We start from the raw sequence: 22,538 nt of genomic DNA on the forward strand, positions 1-22,538 counted from the left end.
GATCAAATTTGCCTGGGTTTAAGATACATAGTATCAGATCGAAATAAAGAACGCCTGTTTTCAGCTCCAAACCCATTCAAAACAATAAGTGGATAAAATTTCGTACCGGCATAACAATTGTCATTGCTAAAGGTGCTGAATAGATACTTCAATATTTGAGAATGCCACTCAATAGATATTATATATTCAAATAAGCTCAGCCAATTATAAAAGATATTTCAAGTTAAGTTCAATAAAATCGCAACGTCATTGCAATGATTACTGTAACCGTTCGCCGAAGATATTATTTTTTTTTTGGTTGAAGGAGGCTTGAGTGGTGACCAAGCAATATCAGATCAGGTTAAAAATTAAAAACTAAGCTGAAAGCACTTGAAAATCTGCACAATGTTTTAGCACAGGAGAGGGTCTTCCAAATAGCTTAATATAGCATGTGTAATATTCTGAATGTATTTTGATAAGCCTACATAGAAAATACTACAAGCAATACATGAAAATAATAGTACTACTAGTAGTACCCGCTTTATACACGTGATTACGAGAAGGTGACGATGTCACCAGACCCTCAAACTCGCAGGCGTTAATATAGTTGCAGTGAATGACTATCGAAAAAACATGGATTGGTACTTGACAAAACATTTTGTTTCATGTGCCACTTGATAAGACTTTATTGATATAGATTAGATTTGTAAAGCTTTGTTTACCCACATAATGTCAGGGGCAAATGTACAATTGATAGTTTTTTCTGCAATGTTTGATCCATTTCATCCCTTCATAAATTTGGCTAATTGACTTGCGGGTATTAGATAAAGACATTTTGAGAAAATTACGTAGCATTCTTGAGAAATTTGGTGTAAATTCAATTGTTTTTAATTACAAAGTGAGCTTAAAAAGATTTAATTATAATACAATTAGAACCTTACAGGAAACGGGAGAGTTTTGAAGTATATAAAGGATGCATTGTTAAATATATATGTATATGTCAATTTTTCATTATCAACGGCGCAACAGTCAGTTTCCGCAACTCCTGATGCCCCGGTTTTGCGCCGAGGTCCACCAATTCGGTATCCCTAAAAGCTGTCTGGCGTCCTGACCCACGCTATCGCTCCATCTCAGGCAGGGTCTGCCTCGTCTTCTTATTCTACCATAGATATTGCCCTTATAAACTTTCCGGGCTGGATCATCTTCTTCCATACGGATAAAGTGACCCGTCCACCGGAACCTGCTGAGACGGATTTTATCCACAACCAGACGGTCATGGTATCGCTCATAAATTTCGTCATGATGTAGTCTACGGAATCGTCCACCCTCATGTAGGGGGCCAGAACTTCTTCGGAGGATTCTTCTCTCGAACGCGACCAAGAGTTCGCAATTTTTCTTGCTAAGAACCCAAGTTTCCGAGGAATACATGAGGACTCGCAAGATCTTGTAGAGTAAGAGCTTTGACCCTATGAAATAGGCTCTGTTGGCTGCCAACCACCGTGCGGTGATTTCATAATTGTAGCTGTTATCGGTTGTGATTTTCGACCCTAGATAGGAGAAATTATCATTTCCGCATACCGGCGTTAAACCAGGAACGTCCACGTCACCAGCTTCCCTTTCTTCCGCTCTTCCCGGTGAGGGTAGAGAAGAAGGTTCTGACAGGCAGGATTCAGTCTGAAGTCCCCCATCCTTAGTGGCTGAAGTTCCCTTCTCCCGAGCCTTCCTCTTTCGTTTGCGGGTAGATTTGGTGGTACCAGAGACGGACAGGTCGTAGTCGGTAAGCAGGAGTGCGTATTCAAACTGACAGTGAGGTTGTTAGGTTAAGGTCAGTTGGTAAATTGAAAGTATCTTGGGGAACTCCAGATGTTCTAATCACAAGATGTAAAGTGTTTATGTATATTTCACTATGAAATTGCATTCCAAAAGCAAATATTCCAAAATTCAGTTCCCATGTACTAGGAACACCTTGGATGAGGAACACCAAGATGATAGCTTGTCCCGTATACAAAAGATGTTGAGTAGAACCTTCTAGCTTTCATTGTATTCTTTAGCTCAGGGATGATCCTGTGGATTGTGGATTGATTTGAAAATCAAAGTATCGCAGAGGGAAGAGTACTTTTCCAGTAGATATGGGGAAACCAATCATTTTTGACCTAACTTTTAAGAGAATGAATAACAGATTTACGTGTCTGTTGGATTCTACTTGTGTCTAATCCTTCCCACGTTTAGTAATCATTGTAGTCTTTCAAATTTTCCAAGTAGTGTGACAATTGAGCAGACGACTGGGCTACCCCTACTTATTTTAACAGTTTTCCCATGATGAAGTTATGCCCTGGAGCTATTTTTCCAATCTATCTACTTTTTAAGATAACCCTTCCTTTAACCCCCTTATCTCCATCTAGGGTAAATGGGGGGGGGGGGGGGGCATATCTTTTTAAGGAGTTTTGCAAATGCCGTTTCTTCTTTCGCATTACTTTTTGTTCAGTCACCGTCTTCTTATTTTAGAAGCGGTTTGAATAAGTCTCTCCTTTCAGTGGATTTCGAAGGAGACATCTCGATTGAAGCCGTAAAGGAGAAACTTCGTAAGCATCTTTATAATTCTTTTTCCTCTGGATCTTTGAGGGCTTCATGGTGCATCCAGGCAGGAGAGTTCAATTCCCCCAATTTGAACTAGCTGTAGTTTCTATACGGTGTCCTATGTTTTCTTAGGAATGGCAATATCCGGATGTGGACTGTAAAGCTGAGCAGCCCCAGTCATAATTCTGCTAAATTCTAACAACGCCTACATTTTATAAGAGCATTGGTTTCCAGATAAGCGCGTTTGGCAAGTTGGTTTCTCACCTTTACTTTGTGCTACAGGTATGGTTATAAATTTTGTAATGAAGACGAACTGATTCGAAAATGGCTCGCTACCAGTTTACTTTTCATAACGCTAAAATTAATTGGTTCCCAGAATTTGATTTTTATCATTGATCTGCTGGCCGAAGTGGCACGTTGCACGACTATTTTCCTTTTAGTTGAACTCTGCCGCTATCGGACTTGTATGAACAGCTTTCGCCACTTCTAAGGTTTCTAGGATAACTCGATAAGTCATCCTTGGTATCCCAGATCTACAGACTCATTACACTTTGAACCTTGATCTCCTTTTTACCTGCAGCTAGCGGTTATGTATGTTCGTCATCTCATTTACCAAGATGTCATCCAGCGTCATTCCCGATATGGCGAACGCTACATTATGAGGTGGGGAAGCGGTTGTCCCTGAAGAGAGAACGCACCCTTAGGGCTATCCCTGTGTAGACCGCACTCAGTTTATGTTTATGTGTGTCTGCAAAGCTGATTCTGCTACACATCCGAAAATTGTGGTAATCTAAGATCTTTGTCAGTAAGTGGAAGAAGGGGATCAAGTTTTCGAAGAAAGGTGATCATCTTGCGTGTTATAGTTGAAGGGGTATTTTGGTGTTTCCTGCAGTGTCGCAAAGATAGTAGCTAAAAGGCATTAAAGAACATCTCAAAGGCCCATTTGACAGAGATGAAGCTCGTTTACACTCGGGATCGACATGCATCGACCACATCAAGACTGTACGGGTCTTTTGGGAATAGTGAGCGGAGTTTAGATAAAAAAGACTCTCGACGGCGTGAGCAGGAAGTATATCTAAAATGTCCTACTTATGAAAGACATTCCAGATAAACTAATAGATGTTATCAGAACGATATATGATGGCGCAAAATGTTAATGTTAAATTTCTGAAAAATCTGTTCAAAGCGAAGTCCGACAAGGATCCTGTCTGCATACGATACCTTCTTGTTATCGGTGACATTCTCCATGTTGCCTTGCCCGGGCGACGTGGAAGTCTTGAATGGAACATGGTATTTTTCCACAGGCACCTCCACTACGCTGATGGACCTTGGCCAAATTGTCGTTTTACCGATGGTGGCACCCGACGCATTAATAGTGCCGTGTCATCGATGTAATCTGGGCTGAGAAAACCACAGACGATTACTTGAACGCCGTAGATGTGTTAATTCAAGGTCGCAAATCTTTCGATGATTCTGTGAAGATCGTCAACAAATGAAGAAGAAAAAGAAGGGGATGATCGTCAAGATTTCAAAGAACGGACCAAAATTTTGAAGGATATCTGCGTGCTCCCTGTCGTCACAAAGATAATAGCTAAAGTAATCCCGGAACGCATCAAAGAACATCGCGAAAACTTGATCGAGAGAGAGCAGGGTGGTTTCCGCTTCGAATCCTCCCTACGGATAATTTTGAATAGTGCTCGGAGTTTAGATCTTCGCTGCACCTGCCCTTCATCGATTTCGAAAAAGTTTTTGATATTACAAATATGGCGTATATCTGGACTGATCTACGTAGTAGGAGCATTCCAGAGATATAAGTAGCTATTATCAGAGCGACTTATGATGGCGCAGAATGTCACGTACTCCACTGAGGCAAAATCTCGGAGGTTTTTGAGATGCAAAGCGGAGTCCGCCAGGGCTGTCACCAATATCTTTTTTCTTCTTATCAGTGACGTTCTTCATACTGCTCTGTCCGAAGGACTTGGAGGAATTCAATGGACGATGACACCTCGACTACGCTGGGGACATCTGTTTGTTCTCTCAGCGGGTCATTGACTTTGGCCAAATGGAATTTGGAAAGAGAGACAAATAGAGTTGGATTGAAGATAAACACCAGAAAAACCAAGTCATCGCATTTTTTGTATCTGAATTAATGGGCAGAGAATATCGAAGGCGTCGATGAATTTGTATATCTAGGAAGCGTGGTTTCCGCCGATGGAGGAACCGAACTAGATCTTGCCCCGCTGCTTTGTCTAAATTCTGTTCAGTGCTTGAGTTCTGTCTGGATTGCTATATGAGGGTAGCGCGTGGAAAGTGAACTCCATTGTTACCCAAAAACTTCAAGCTTTTGTGAATACCTGTCTGCGTCGTGTCATTGGAGTACGCTGGCCTGACACTATCTCAAACGAAGAACTTGGGCGATGCATGGGCTTGGCCCTCGTATGCGATATGATAGGAAAATGGAAGTGATAGTGGATAGGTTAAATGTTAAGAAGAGGCGACAGTGTCGGCTACGCCATGCAGTGGAATCTACTCTTCCAAGATGGCCAACGAGTGGGTCGCCCAAAGGCACTTGGCGCAGAACAGTAGAGGACGAGTGCGAGCGTCGCGGGAAATCGTAAGGGATGCTGAAGGGCACTGCAAGTAATCACGAGCGATAGCGCATAAATGGGGCTGACGCGCTATACCCCACCAAGGGGTGAAAGACAGCCATATATATGAATATGGCCAACGGTTATCTATGGGGCAGTAATCTGGTCAAATAGAACCCAACTCGGCACGACAGCTAGGGAGTTCTTCAAAGACTAGTTTGTATACCACTAGGCAATGAGGACGTGTCCGATGGTATATTACCCAGCTAAATCGAAGGATACTTAATATTCTTTGCAGGTGGTATGCTAAATTACCAATATTAAGGGATAGCATAACGCCAAAGTTTCATTTCGACAGAAAATGTGAAACACGATGAAACAACAGCTGTTTACTGTTGAAACCAATAACTGGTTATTTGGTACACTGACAGATTTCTTATAGCGGGGGGATCAGATGCCGGGGTCATTGGTCCACGTAACGTAAACGTACTTTCAACAAAGCGCAAAATGTATTTCAAGGGAAATGGGAGGTATGCCTCCTTCGACTTTCAAAAGAACCTGGGGGAAGAGGGAGGGGTGGGCTAAGACATTGCTATTCTGACGGTCAGCCAGACGAAAAATCCAAAATTGGTAAGAGAATGTCTTAATAAATTAAATATGCTTGGCTCGCACGGTAGGGTCTGGATACTTTCAATTCCAGCTAGTATTGGGTTAGAAGGCAATGAGCCAGCAGACGAACTATCTAGGAAATGAATAATAAATAGTAAACAAATACTAAAAGGAAAATAAACTAAATGAAAATAAAAGGAAGGAAAACAAATTAAATAATAAAGCAACAGAGAGAATAGACGGTGCAGGAGTAAAATTCGATAAGTGTAAAAAGATTTCTTTAATTTTTAATTCGCATCTATTTCTTGGAAATTTTCCAAAAAGTTTTCTCCAAGCAATCAGCTCTTCATTAGTGTATTATCCTCCTTACTCTGAGACTGATTATTTGCTTTAATAGTTGTTTCAATTGAATCAGGCTTCGCAAGATTTCGTTAGACACTGAAAAATATTTTCACACTGATGTCGTTGATGTTGACGTTGTTGATGTTGATGATCATATTTCAGGGAATGCTCAGTTACCATGACGCAAACACGATATCTGTGGCTACTATCTTTTCAAGGTCGTATCCTTAACAGAATTCTGCGCAGTGGTTAGTGTCAAATTTGGCTTTTGCTCATTTACTTGACGGATGGGTACTTTACGACACCTTGTATTACGTGGGTTACCGGATCCAGTTAAGGCCTTGGGTTTTAACGTAGGTACCTGTCGTGGAGACTTAATCCTACGGTCTTCTTAAGACACGGATTGATTTTGGGACCACAATCAGAGCCCCGCAGTGACAAGCAACAACGGTACCAGTCTATGCAAGAACATGGCTTAACATTCATACTGGTGGATGCAAGACCTACCTAAATCTCTACCGAACTAAGGAGTATGGCACCCGTGTTGAAATGCAACACCACGCCGAGGCCCCCCGAGGCTTGAGCATCACCAACAGCCCCCATGAAGCTCCCACTAGGGGGCCAACCGCAAACAACCGAGCTGTACTCATATACGACAGGAATTTTCCCGAAGTATAAAAGTCCAGGGGCTACCCCGGTTCCCATGGTACCAGTATACCCCTGGTAAGGTTTCGTGATCGAAGCCACTTCAGATGAGTCCCCGTGCAGACTTGGGTCTGATCGCCCTAATTAGGCCTTGGAGCATTCGCCTACTGCATCACGGCCGGCAAGCCAATGCGATACAGCGCTTCCCGGTGCCACCACGTGGAGGTTCTCCTTGGCCACTTGGTTTTGGTTCAGCCGACAGGGTTGCCGCCCGCCCCCGTAAATATTGGATCTATTACCTTTTGGGTTTCCGACTTTTCTGTTTGAACACGGGGCTTCTTCTAAATCAAGTGCGCCCTGAAGAGGAGGGCTATTGCTGAAAAGTTGCGTCTCTACTGTTCTTGTTTATAGTTAACTATGTATTTAGATTAGTTATATTCTGCACTTTAATTTGCGGAGTTGTTATTCATTAGTTGTTTCTTTTCAATCATGATTTTAAGCTGTTTTGGAATTTGAATACTTGAAAGAATAGGAGTGCGTAATTTGAGAATATTGGAACCTGGCATGAACTCAAACAAATTTTTAAATAACGTGGTCTTCGAATTACACCTGGTTTTGCGATAAGCCCTTGGATCTACTCAGGAGACATGTTTTCAGCTCGTTAAACCACACATCCATACTTCGTGACATTTGACTGATCTCTGGTTTATGTCTTCCAGGACAATTTTGGATACCTAGCATATTGTTTTATCCTTGCAAGCAACCGTTACTTGCATATGAATAGGAAGGATAGAAAACTGTCTGCCCGATGTAGAAAAGTAAAGATACAAAGAATATTGTGCAAAATATTCCGCTGCGTTCCCCACAAAAACAAAATAAAAATAAATTAGTATTAACGTTAGCAACTACCTATCTTCACAAGTAAAACCGACTTAAATATAGATTGTGTATATGCATAAGTCTAAATGTAAATTCTCCGCCAAGCTCTGAAAAAATCAATGCCAATGCCATGTTGCTGTCATGTTGCCAAAAATTGTCTTCTGTAATATCATATGCTTAGTATATAAGTAGTAAATCTTGAATGACAAATTTGATTACATTCGCATTCTTTTGTATACAAACGAAAGATTTTCTCATTTTCAGTACATTTTGATGATTGTTCTCAGTTCAGGGTCGAATTTTTCAATTATTTGTACTTTTCACTAATGAGAGGTTAGCCGGTCTATAATTATTAAAGTTGAAGGCCAAGTTCTCTGATTTACTTCAAGCATTCTAGGAAATATTTATTAATTGTCAAATAATAGGTGAATCTAGTAATAAATGCTATTCTATTTTTTGATGGTACACATTTAGAATTTTTTTGGGGAATTAATTTGAAGGGAATGCGAAGGTTTTATTGCTGGCTGCGCTAGTTCGTCCAGACCATGTCAAGTTTGCTTCGTAGCACAGTTGAAGAGGGTGCAAGTTTCTTAAAAAATCTTAATGAGATGCGGGGTACATTGATAACAAATGAAAAGAATGACATTTAAGAGTGAGATTTGTTGCAGCCTTGATGCAACTAAGACGCAGATAGAAGCTACTAACTTACGAAAGAATCAAAAGCAATAATTGGCAGGTTTCATTTTAAAATTATTTTGGAGGATGATCCCATGGTCAAGTTTGGAATCTAAAGCGTAGTTATGATTTTTAGTATTTACTCATGTTGTATTGATATGTATTTTTCTACGGTTGACTCAATCTGAAGATAAAAGACAAGATGATGCATTTTTTCAATATTTCGTTCTGACCCTCAATGCATATTATCAAAAAATCTGTGTACAGTGCACTTTAACTTATAATTTCGAAATTATTATCACGTTTACAATAAAGTTTACAATTGCGATAAAGACAAACAAGAAGACATTGAGTAATGAGGCATTGTTTTGTGACCACAAAGTATATTGTTTAGAAATACTTGTAATATCTGTCTACTTAGAGTAGATAATCGGGGGCTGATAAGTGATTTTATACTTTCGTGATCAAACTGGAATAAAAGATATTTAGATCATATATTGACAGGAAGCTATCTGATCAGTTGAAAGTAGAGCAGGAGATAAATATTGAATTGTTTATTGTACTTAGAGTTGATGTTGAAAGTTATTGATAGATGACGTATCCGGATTTCAGGGTCACTATTTTCATGCAATTGCCATTCGTCAATTTAATGTTTATTTGGATCCTTGTGAATTATGTGATAAGTAAAGTTTAATTGATTTTATTTTGTTTCTTGGTTTTTTTTTGTTAATTTTGCGATCTGATATACTTGAAATTGGGCAGTTTTTTTTTTTTGTAAATAAACATTTGAAAACCTGTCCACATTTCAATCCCGATGAATCCATTTTCACATCACGCAAAAAACTAGAAACAGAAAAAAAATATACATAACACTAACGACCGTACAAATTTTCATTATCATTATCACTTGATTTGTCTAGTTGCCAAGGGGGTAGGCATGTGAATGTTATCAATAAAACGAATCACATTAAAAATTCAATATAAAAACGTGTTAGCTCCAATGTCATTAATCTTAAATCAAATGTAGATTTGTGTTTATTGGAAGATATTCATTGATAAATTGTTGCAATAGAAACGGTTTATGGATGCGTATTTCATTCTCTTTGTCTCTGCTCAATGTCGGACATTTCTAGATACGAGAAAAAAAATAGTTCGAAGAGAATGGCGAATTTTATAATGCGATTTGTTAATGCTAAGTGGTTGAATATAAATTCAAATTAAAAGTTTTTTTTTTATGCCCAACTTAAGAAGCTGCAGTAATTGGTCTTAATTTGTTGAAACGGTTGCCATTTATTTTTTATGCGTAATGTCCATGGGGGTGCTTTTGAAAGCTATATTATAGTTGCCAATTTCGAATAACTGCATTTGAAATCAAATTTACAATTGCTTAAAATTGTAGATGGAAAGTGTAGATTTCTTTTTGCGATGTAATGTATTACATAGCCAAAACTTATCTATCCACGGAATCCCCAGCTTCATTTATGTATCTCAACAACGGAGCTATTAAAGATAGGTTGTATTGTGAACAAGTAGGACTGGTTTCCTAGAAAAGAGCAACTTTACCATGTATAATAGCTATTTTTCAATCAGTCAAAAAATGAAACCTACTTTATTCATGCTTCTACAGAGGGGACTGCAGAGTTAGAGAAGGATATATTCTACGGGGTAGGAGTTATTAACAACAACGTATAGATGATCTTAACTTGCATAAGTGTACCAATGGCAATGGACTATCCGACTAACAGTGTCAAAATAAATGACTGCTGGAAGTACCTGGCTTACCCGGAAGGAGATCCACAAATAAACGTGGGTCAACCTAGGTAGTAAATCCTTTATCCAGATGCTCTGGAGACGAAGCATCCTCACAATCGACTGAAAAACGTTGCCATTGGAACGAGAACACACATATTTGACTACAGTTGCAAAAAATAGAAGCAGTTGATTTGAAGACGTTTGTAATCTGGAAACAGAATGATGGTATACTCCACACCGGCAGTGCAGTAACCTCCAGGAAGGTGGACTTGCTCAAGGACTCACCGCGAACTTCGTCCGTTACAAAATGACCTAAGGCCGAGCTTACAAGTCCGCTACGCAGCTGGTCACTGAAGCTATTCAGTGCTACTGAAGTGGTTCAGCTTTGCTTCCTCATTCACTGAAAGGCGCCGAACCAGCTGCTTCTATCTTCATCGAGACCGATAAGTGCGTGGTTGATCCTTGTGGCGTCCGCCATAACGTCTGCCAGCACAAATTGCACCTCCAACTGGCGAAGCCACGCAGCCGGATTGCGTCACCAAAAGGAAGACACCCTAACCACTACTGCCGCCAGCGGCGGTATCGCGCCTTCCGCGGATTTCGCCTGCGCGACATATTCCTCCGTGATTCCGGGAGAGAGGAGAAAAAGGACGGCCCACCGGAGCGGATAACGACTGTGGTTCAACTGGATTTGCGTCCGCCGACGCAACAATTTCCGCAGCCACGTGGAAAACGGTCTGGCAGAGACCGGAGGGAGCTTGTAGTATCTGCACTTGAGCTGTATTTCATGTATCATTTATGGTACCCGCTAATTTTGATGTATTTATCGACAAACACCAGTCTGACGGGAGTCCGTATTTAATGTGTTCTTAAGGCACTTTACTGCCGCCCGATTTATTCCCGTATTAGCAAACTCTCACTTTGATTTTCGACGAACTAGGGCACGCAAAAGCTTGAAGACCAGAAAAGCAAAAAACTTCACTTTGGCTGCTACGCTCCTCTTGCGCAAAACGTTCCGTTAACTATATCTTTCGTCAGCTGGAACAGTTATCGATGCCGCTCTTAACGCGAACACGAAAATATTCGTTTTGACCAGGCGCTTCAACAAAATGGGGTCACCACTTTGAAATTTAAACACTCTTTTGGTGTTACCAAACTGTCACCATAATATATTCTTATAATTCTCAACCATATGTACTGCATTCCTTTGTTACTTAAATTCAGATATGTTGGCGTTACAATTTTTCTTTTACTCTTTGGTCGGCGGACGTGACTCGACTTTTCTGTTGTTCACACAAATACTGTCATTTTATTCGCCCCAGTCTCATGTCAGACCGTCAGCTGTTTCTGCAGCCATTGAATGCAGCGCTGGAGGCAAACTCATATTGGCGCGGAGGTTCGCGCCTTCGATGTGCATATCCGATATTTAGTCACGATGACAAATCCCTCTTCCATCAGTCGGATTTGAACCGCGACCTTCTGCTATGGCAGTATGGTGGTCTAACGCTTATCAATACTGAAATGTTCAACATGACTATGTATGGTTAGCAAGATAGTTTATTCGTCGCCGAAGGACAGTCGGCTCCAGAAAGCGGACCATGTTGAACTTCGGAGTTGAGGCTTATCTACCCTGGAAGGAGACACAGACGCAATACGTAAGCAAATTCACGTGCAACCAAAAGACAACTGCTAAACCTTCTGCCAATTGCAATGTGGTCGATCTGATGAAGGCGGAAATCCGCAAACCTGTCACAATCACACTGTCCCATTTAAGAAGTCTCTCCTGGACTGTGAACACGTCAGTTGTTCAGAGAAAGCATTTTTCTTCCTTATATCGCAAATTTACTTTAGTGCGCTATTCTGGACCGAAAACTCGCAGTCAATATTCTGTTGGATTAGGAGTTACAGAACATGTAGAGGTGGCATATGCGGTAAGGATAAATCTGATATTAGATTTATGTTTGCTCTCGTACAATAGTACAGCGCTGGATGATGCTCTTGTGAACCCCACCTTGCTTGCACCAGTTAATTTATCGCCAAAAATTGAGCAACCAAACTTTCTGGGGAGTTTACCAACGCGTACACACATTCCAGAACCCAATCATACATTGTTGACTAAAACAAAAGATTGTAGCTGTATGGTATTGGGTTCTATCATTTTTAAGGTTTTGTGTTTACACACGCATTTTTCTCGGAGACGGTTATAGCGATTGAGACCAAATTTGGTAGAAAGGTGGGAACTGTGAACGCTCACGCATACAGTGAATTACATCCTTTTACGTCGAATTTAAGGGGGGGTCGCCATACATGCAAAAGGGGGGTGTAAAATTTTTTTTCATCAAATATAGTCATGTGGGATATCAAATTAAAGGCCTCGATTAGCACTTTTCAAAGCCGATCTTAGTTTTGGCATTCATTAGAAGGGAGGGGAGCGCCGGGGGTTGAAAGCGATCATTTCTTTAAGGGGGCCATTCTCAGAAACTACCAAACCGAAAAATCTGAAAAAAATCAGGAGGTTGCCACTATATGGTGCCGGGGCTTCGAAATACCTTCCATGTCGATATCTGTTTAAATAAAGTTAATAATAGTATATTACTACATTTTTTTGTAATTGGTTAGAAACCCCTCTTAAGTTCATCCTAGTACCATGAAATTTTGCAGTAATATAGGCTATAATATGGAGCATGATTTTACCAAGTTTGGTAGAAATCGCACTATTACTAACAAAGTTATAATACCTCAAATTTGTTGCTTCTTTGAAAATTGCAGACTATGAATGTCAATATCACCCGAAAGTGGATACTCTCACATAATATATGGATATATTACGTGCTACGTACTAAGAAATACACAAAACCTTTCGTACCTGAAGCGTCCAGCTTCCGGTTTCCCGACTTGTTTTACATTGTCTTTTATTTAAATAGTTTCATTTATTTTTATTTATTTATTTAAATTGTTTTTTATTTAAATAGAATTTCTACACAATGTGATATTTATCGAAGTTTCTCCTATGTAGTTCTGTCACTGCCGTGTCTGACGGACGCGCTCATAGCTTGCCGTAGTTAGAGCTGTGAAGTCCGCAACAGCTGACTGTTCAGTTCGATTTCGAGACATGGCAGCGGTTTCCGAAGCATAAGGAAGTTAGAGAATCCTAGCTGCTGGCCTCTACATTTACGATACGAGGGAATACTTTGAATGAATTCTAGACCACCTCAGCCTACAAGGGAGTCATCACCTCGGCTTAGTAGTAAATACTATTCATCATCATCATCAACGGCGCAACAACTGGTATCCGGTCTAGGCCTGACTTAATAAGGAACTAAAGACACCCCGGTTTTGCCGTGAGGTCCACCAATTATATATCCCTAAAAACTGTCTGGCGTGCTGGCCCACGCCATCGCTATATCTCAGGCAGAGTCTGCCTCGTCTTCTTTTTCTACCATAGATATTGCCCTTATAGACTTTCCGGGCTGGATCATCCTCATCCATACGGATTAAGTGACCCGCCCACCGCACCCTGTTGAGCTGGATTTTATCCACAACCAGACGCTCATGGTATCACTCGTAGATTTCGTCGTTATGTAATAACGAGTGAACGGAGTGAATTTCACCCCAGCTGCTCTCTGAAATACGCAGATATTACACAGCTATTCAGGCCACAGTGCCTCTCTCCCCCCTGCTCTCTCTCTTTTCCCCTCTCTCTCTTTTCCCCCAAAAAGTGATGATCACATACCACTTCTCAATATTTTCTGATAATAACTTTGAGTTTTAGATAATTAGAGCTGATAATGAATAGATTTTAGGATATAAACATATATCAGGCCCTAGTATAAATTGAATAAAATTGGTACTGATTTTACTGCAACCGAAAATTTTAGTACCCACGAATTTATGTTAGTCTCTACCGGTATGGAACCAAATGTAAGACAATTCGGAAGACAGATCGCCTTCAGTCGGATGCAGTTCTTTATTTAATTCACAGTGGCCGAGATATTTTCAGAAAGTTGAAAGACCCCATTTCATGGTTTTGCTATCCCCAAGGCATGGACTTCCTCGCGGCTGACATTTCTCTGTACGCTTTCTGTTCAAAACATCTGTCTAGCGTAGAATAGTTTACTTAAAACTTTCGTTTTTCTGAAGCAAAGCGCATATACATGTAGATGCATAGATACTTGCTCTCTTAGGAACGAGATAATTTCTGAAAGAGAGGACTAATCAAGGGAAAACCAAATATAATCCTTTTTCTTTTTACTTTTCTAAGTATTTAAATAAAAAGGAAATTCGTGTGCTCTCTCAGCTTACTATCGCATTGTCTCTTCTGAACTAAATTTAGAACTGGTATAGCTTCCGTATTTTTTCACTACCATCAATTGTTGTTCCTCCGTCGAACTCGTGGAAAACGGCTGATTTAGTGTTACGGAACCATAACGAAAACAAAGCATTTAAATATAGCAACACAAGCTCCACTGAGAGTTTAAAAAAGATTCATAACTCTCAATTAATATTCGTTTAAACAATCAATAAATTGAACACACGGACATGGGGGCTGACATCTCCTTGAAAACAATGCAGTCCGCTAATCGACCTCACTATCATTTCAATTGATTCACTAGGAGAGTCTATATTTGTTTAGTCGTCAACAAACTAGTAAAATGTTGTTAAATTTAGACGGGGACTTTCTGACTGTTGCCCTTTCACCCAATTTTTTACAATAATTGTCACGTGAAAAATCTGAGGGTCTACCCAATTAATTACGTTATTGACTGGGTTATCATTTCACTGAGTGACGGTGGTATCTTCTTCGCGTCGCGACCCTCCTAAGATTCTCTAACTGGATACATTGGTCTGGGGTCAACGCGGAACAATGGTTCTAATCATCTTAAGTGTCTGGGGAATTATGCGTGTGATTAATTACAATGAACCACTGAATTTTAACTTCATTAATCACTGACCGGTCTATATTAGCGAGCATTCAACCCTTATTGAATTTTGAAGGGAATTTCAGTGAATTTGATTTTTCGTTCAAAGAATGTGATTGAAAATGTATACCCTTTTTAAATGATGATTATTTTTCGTATTTTTCCAGAGGGTGTATAAAAGATTCAAACATGACAAATTTGAATACCAACAAGGAACTTACAACATTCAAGACTGAGGAGAAGGCTCCAGAAACAGTTGCAGATGCTAAAGATAAACACAAACCTCTCGGATTGGGAGGTAAAGCGGTTTTTAGACAGGTAAGATTATTGCGGAATATCTACAACATAAAATTGTTTTAATTAATCGTAGTAAAGAAAATCTGCTGAAAGAATACACCATACTATATACGTACATATTTACTTTAATACGGAATTCAAAGTGATAACCTATGGGAATGAAAACTTTATTTCAAGGCTTTGCGTGGAAAAAAAATTAATTAGAATTTCAGATTTCAGAAAAGATTAGACGCGATTTTCTCGCTTAGTACTGTCGGAATCCATATTTGTATTTCATTGTATGAATGAGGGGTCATTCTATGAGTAAAAGTGAAAAAAAAACGATGTCGATAACCTCCTCATCCAGAAGCAATGAGTATGATGCCCCTTCGTCTTCCTTTCCCAATATACGCAATAATGGCTTGATTATCTAAACTTGATCCTCAATAGATTTTCTTCTATATTCTAAGTAAAGAAGAATGTTCACAATCAGCATTATAAAGCGAATATGGACTCCCAATGTAGATAGTTGTGACAATTGTTAGCAGGAGGTTAGAAATGCATTCATTATGCATAGCTAGGCCTAGAAATATTCAAACAGAATATTGATAGAGTCTATCCTGGCGAGCACGTGGTCATGGGCGAGCATGTTGGTCAGCACTCTCTTATGTGCTCTCTGAACCTTTGCAGGAAAAGGTGTGTCTGCATTGCCATTTTCCAGGTAATCGTAGAATTGCTCTATAAACAGCTGGCGAGGCGTTGAGATCCTGTTTGAGGCTATTTCGCTTTCCTAACAAGGTGGTGAACGTTATCATTGGTATAGTCACAAAAACACATTTGGCTCCAGTCGCAAAAAATATCGAAATGGCTGGTTTGACGATTAATATAAGCTAGCAACGGAGGAATGCTGCATACCGGGCAATGCTGCACTCTCAAAGAACGCGGGCACGCGCAGAGGCCAATCACGAACTCTGTCGATTGGAGAAGCGACTTCAGAGACGGAAAAGAAAGCCTGGGAGAACCAAGAAATCTGTGAACTCACAAGTACAGTGAACACCTGCACCAGGTGCGGAAGTGTTACCAACAAGTCAGTAGGATGAAGCCTTATACACTTCGATGCTCATCCTGCCGAGACAATGAAGGAAATCTGATTTCTGACAGAATGGGCATATTGGAGCGATGGGTTGAATATTTTTATGAAGTGCTCAAAAACCATAACATCGGAGAGTTGGTGGTCCCGTCAACTGAAGACGACGGACAAATGCTGCCACCGCCATTGAAGAAACAGTCCGTGCACTCCATCGGCGCAAGAAGCATAAGTCGCCAGGAGTCGAATGAATTACAGTCGAACTAGTTAAATATGGAGGCCACCAATTACACCAAGTGGTTTATCAATTGATGCTCAAGATGAAGGACAGCGAATCTATGACAGGCAACGAGGCGTTGTCTATTCCATACATAACAAGTCGGGAAACCAGAAGCTAGACGCTTCAGGTATGAAAGGTTTTGTGTATTTCTTTTATAAAGAGATTTGGGTGTGCATTTGTCCCATTAGCATGTAGCACGTAAAATATGCATATATGTATTATGTGAAAATATCCACTTTCAAGTGATATTGACATTCATAGTCTTGAATTTACAGAGGAGCACAGATTTGACCTAGTATAACTTTATTAGTAATAGTGCGATTTTCACCAAATGTGGCAGGATCATGATCTATACTGTAGCCTACATTGCTGCAAAATTTTGTGATTCTAGGGTGAGCTTAAGGGGGGTTTTCCTGCCAATTACAAAAAATTATAGTAATATACTATTATTAACTTTATTTGAACAGGTATCGATATGGAGGGTATTTCGAAGCCTAGACACCATATAGTGGCAGCCCCCTGATTTTTTCCAGATTTTTCGGTTGGGTAGTTCCCGAGAATGGGTTCGTTAAAAAAATGACCACTTTCAACCCCCCGCACTCCCCACCTTTTCAGGAAAAGTCAAAACTAATACAAACAAAACCTTAAAAAGGGGGATATCATGCAGTGCAGCAATTATAGAGGTATCACGTTGCTGAGTATCATCTATAAGATATTCTCCACTATCTTGCTAGGCCAGACAGCCCCATGCGCCCAGAACATTATTGGCCCAAACCAAAGAGGCTTCAATCCAGGTAAATCAGCAACAGATCAGATTTTCTCTCTGCGGCAAGCGATGGGAAAACTGTTGTAATATGGACATCAATTACACCATTTTTTCATCGACGTTAAGGCCGCCTATCATATCATAGCCAGGGTAAAACTGCACATAGCCATGAGAGAATTTCGAATCCTGGCATTAACAATGGTCTAAGGCAAGGGTATGCCCTATCATGCGTTCTCTTTAACCTGGCCCTGAAAAAAGTGATCCGTGAAGCTGATGTTATTGCGAGAGGCACCATCCTCTTTGAGTTCACCCAACTACTGGTCTACGCTGACAATGTTTGACAGTATGGGAAGAGCAATCCGAGATGTGTAGTCTAACTTCATACTGATCTATCAGGTGGCGCGAGATTTTTGGCTGTACTTTAATGAAGGTAAGGCGGAATAATATCAAATAGTACTGGTCAAATGAGGACAATAAAGATCGGAGACTACAACTTTGAGACCGTTGATAATTTCTCCTATCTAGGGTGGAAAATCACAACCGAAGACAGCTTTGATGATGAAATCCGCACACGGTTGTTGGGTACCAACAAAGCTTATTTCAACTTACAAAAAACTGTTTCGCTCGAATCGTCGCACCATAGGATGAAAGCTTTTAGTGTACAAGACAATGATCTTGCCAGTCCTCCTGTATTACACGGAGACTGCAGGAAAAATTGAACGTTTGGCCGCGTTCGAGAGAAGAATCCTCCAAAGAATTTTTGGCTCCCCCACAGGAGGATAGATGATTTCGTAGCTCCTATAACGACGAAATTTATGAGAGATACCACTACCGCTTGGTTGTGGATAAAATACAGCTCTGCAAATTGCGGTGCGCTGGTCCCTTACTCCATATGGATGAGGATGATTCAGCCCACAAAGTCTATAAGGGCCAAAGAAGACGCGGCAGACTCTGCCTCAGATGGAGTATGGCGCACGCCAAGACGTTAGACTGCTTTTACGGATAAGGGGAATTGGTGAACTTCGGCACCAAATCGTTATTTATTAAGGAAGACGTAGACCGGATGCCGATTGTTGCACCATTTATAATGATGAACAAGGCGGTAGGCAGGATATCTTTGTGAAATAAGGAAAGGGCTAACAATGAATGTTTCGGCTGATTAATTTGGAATAGCAATGGCTTCGCGAGAAAACCGATCCAGCATATTCAACCACCACTTGAAACCTCGGGAGAGATCATTAGAGATCTCCAAGTAAATGGATCAGGCAGGCTGTAGGTCGATTTTCGTGTGTTTCACGACCTTGGAGCCAGGGCAGCTAATACATTGTTCCAGACTACGCATGCCGCGATGTATATTTGGTCAAACAAAATTTTTCTAGGTTAATTTGTAACTGGCACAACTATTGGAATGAGAGTTACGATGGAATATGCCGAAAGCAGTTTTACGCAGCGTTTCTGGAATGAACGGTATAATCGTTGCCATGGGCGTGGGCGTACCTCAGTAAATCGAATAACAACCCAATGTCACTGGAAGCAGCTGCAAAAACGTGAAACCGGAAGAGAGGATGTCTTGTAGGTCCATGTCCTTTATTTGCTCAACAGCTAGGAATTGGGTGTCGATATCTGATGGCAAGAGAATTGACTCAATCGTGGACAACCCATCGATGATCTTGTTCACTCTCCAGAGACGTGCTCAGTCCTCGTTATAAACTGCGTGGAAAGTCTTGTCAGTTTTCTTATTAGAAGCATAAGTCAATGGTTTATGATGGGTTTTCACCATGAAATCAATGCCTTCGAGCATGTGTCGAATATGACGAACGTCGGCGTATATAACCACCTTTCCACATGAGTCATTTCCACTGTTAAAAAGCTAAACAAGGGTCCTGCATGGTTTCCGCGTCTCGCAAGTTAGTCGTTTCAACCCACTGGGCTTGTGGTAGCGCAGGTTGACGAGATACCCAAGATATTCCATCTCACCAATTCCCAATATACACTTTAATCTGAGGTATAGCAATTGCTGTTCTACGTTCTAAGATGTTATAAAAAAATCATCTATGTAGCAAATGAAAAAGTTCAGAGGTCGTTTATAAAGCGCTGAAGCAACTATGTGGCGTTTCAAAATTGAAACGCTCACAACTGTGAACTCGAATAAGTCGAATGGAGTGACCACAGTGGTTTGTTTTAGGAATGTCCGATTCGGCGACTTGCAACTGGTAGTAGGCTCTTAACAAGTCGATTTCCGAAAAGCTCAGCTTCCCAGCCAGACCATATCCTGCATACGGCGCATCGAGTGTCGATCAAGCTTTGTGACTGCACTCAGTTGTCTGTAATCACCGCAAGGTTTCCATATACTCTAACTAATTTTTTTGATCGCCATGAACGCGGATTGCGCTCTGACGCAGTTTTTCGTCCTGGCGATCACCCGCGGGTCTTTGAAGATTCTGCCGGATGAACTCCGTATATATGCTAGGTCCTCCTTAGGAGGACGAAACGGAAGATATCACACAGGATTCAGTCATTTGAAACATGCTATCCACCATTTCGAACAACTTAGGTCCATCGTCTCGGAAATGCTTAAGATGGCCTGAATGTTGTTAGACTTTCGCTGAGGCTAGAAAAACGATAACCACAACAAGTCTAGACGAAATAACAATTTATTTTAAGATAAATTTATTAAAAGGAATTTAAGAAACGTGGCCTGACTCGTCAATGGCTGGCGTAGAAGAGAGCGAGGCTGACGTCAGTTCGGTCGAATTTGGCACCAGTGTCATAGACGGCAACCGCTACAGAATCTTCTAGTTGCACAGCTTAAGCAGGATCAAGGGCTTCCCGTTGGATTGCTCTGAAGTCGCATAAAAATATTTTTAATTGCCTGCATCCTCTTTTTCCCTGCAGCATAGCATTTTATGATTCCTTGTTCCATCGCTCCCTTCTCTTGAGTCAATTCTGGAAAAATTACAGCATCGGCTTTCCAGGGATAGCTGCGTTTGTGAGCGGAGATGATACTCGGTGGGTTTTCTCTATTGCTAGGAGCTGGTACTTGATCTTCGGAATAGTTAAGTAGTGCAAGAAAACAAGGTTTTTTTGTCAGAAAAATGCAAGGTATACCGCAAATTATGTATTAAAATTTCACCTGTGACCTGATGGAAATTCTTCCTGGGAGCATGCATGAGACATATATGAAATCTGTTAGCCCATGACATGTTAAGGTAAGCCCCACAGAGAGCTATGATTATGTAATCTGTTGTGAATTTTTCCTCGTTCGATTAGGGCATTTGAGTTTCTGAGAAATTCGGTTTCATCCGCAATCAGGCTATTTAATTATTGCATTTAGTCGACTTATATCGCTATTTCAAATGGTGTTGGGTTTCAAAGTCCTATAAGTCTAAATACATCGTATCTAATGTCGGCTTCACATGTTTGGCATTATTTGAAATAATCAAAACTTACTTTTTCTGAGGCCTGTCTCCTTCCTGACGGCCTCACTTCTCCCTTCTTGGGTGCAATCACCTGTTTTTGTGTGGTACGGGTTCCGTTTGTTTGGTTGTAGTTTTTTTTATTTTCACTATTTTTGGAACATTACTCATTTGATTCCCACGAGTATAGGGATTAGGAGCCTCCCGTTCTACGGTAAGGTCAAACTGACTCACTGAGGCGACCAGGTATCAGTGAGGCTCCGTTCGAATACAGTCAGTTACCCCCGACTGCAAACTATCCAATAGGCACGGTTCGCTTGACACCCTGAATTTAGGGAAGTGTTTTTCAACCCCCAGTCTAGATCTGTAGCGTTTTGTCAATAATAGGGTCACCTCGTACAGGATGTGGCTATCACCACTCACTAACACCCTTGGTAGACGAGAGGCTTGGCCCCTGGGTGGCTTTCCAGGAGAGACAGCTCACTCTCAAAGAGAGATTGGTTGGCCCCAGGGAGCTATATTCCGCGTCAGTCTATACTGTAGTGCACTGCTTGACCCTAATGGTATAGTTACTAAATCAGGTTGATAGTGATAAGTCACATAGAACGTATACGAAAACACGATGCGAAAAGGAGGGAATTTTCACGAAAATTAGAAAAAACCCGCATCTCAGTCAATATTTGAAATTTAGTAAAAAGGATCTAAATTTGTGATAAATTGGATAGTCAAAAAACAGATTTTAGAAATGGTCCATAGGTTGAGGGAGCTAGGATATGGGGAAAATGGCGACCGCACCATAGTCGATTGATTTTGATTTTTTGATTTTGTTATTCCTTTACTGGACGAAACTCATGTCTATGAGTAATGTCCTTATCGATGAATATTTTCAGAAAACTCCTGAAATATTTGCTGGTATATATCTTTGTGCAGGGGTTATGTTAATATTCCTAAATTTGACTTTCGTACCGCGCAAATAAAGTAACTATCGATGTTTTGATACTTAGACACTCTAACCTGCTTTGAACATTGTTTCTTTACTCACTCAAGAAATCAGATTAAAGTGAATATAATTGATTAAACTCATCTGGCAACTAAAGATGAAAACATGTTTATGAATTTTTATGAAAATAGCTCGGTTATGTGTCATACATATTCTGATGTAATGCAGAGCGATGTAAGCGACACATTGACGTACCCTACACCCCGATTTACATTCCTTATCTGAAGATCGCTGAATTAAATCATCAGATTCAAAATATCACTTTTATTGCTTATTGTTGATATTATTGTTCACGTGGGTCCACAAAGTGTTTTGCATTTGCAAATAGAACGCATCATATTAGCACAATTTATTGCTGTTTGCCATCACTTTTATCAGTCACAATTTAAAACCTAGTTTGAGCTATTGGCGTGAATTGTGTTTAGGACTATTTAATTTAGTAAACTTGTTGTGCATGTGGGGTAAATGGTTGAATTGCATCTTGAAATTATGGGAGAAGTGGATTATTTGTAAATAATGAAGTAATCTATTTTGTGGAGACGGAGGCTAGGAGAGGTTCATCAAATCTGATACAAAACAACGATAAGATTGCTGATTTTTAATAGTACTCGCTCAGCACCGATGTGTCTTTTTATACATTTCGTACCACAATGATGTATACATACCCATGTTACTATGCAATGAAATGCATTTTGCCCAAGCGGTTTTGAAATCGAAAATCAAAGTTTCCCATCATTGGCCGAGAAAC

The 22,538-nt window shown here is 40.4% G+C and overlaps 1 protein-coding gene across 3 annotated transcripts in view; it reads left to right on the forward strand.

The window, feature by feature from the left end:
• The window catches only part of LOC119647993 (facilitated trehalose transporter Tret1), a 108,105-nt gene that overhangs the window by 71,926 nt on the left and 13,641 nt on the right, over positions 1-22,538 (forward strand). For all 3 annotated transcript variants that reach the window (XM_038049399.1, XM_038049389.1, XM_038049382.1), the window contains exon 2: positions 15,133-15,283. In XM_038049399.1, coding sequence (XP_037905327.1) covers positions 15,155-15,283 — 129 coding nt within the window. In that variant the 5' untranslated portion in view covers positions 15,133-15,154. The remainder of the gene's footprint in view (positions 1-15,132; positions 15,284-22,538) is intronic.

This window comes from Hermetia illucens, chromosome 1 (assembly GCF_905115235.1).
Source record: "Hermetia illucens chromosome 1, iHerIll2.2.curated.20191125, whole genome shotgun sequence".
NCBI lineage: Eukaryota > Metazoa > Arthropoda > Insecta > Diptera > Stratiomyidae > Hermetia > Hermetia illucens.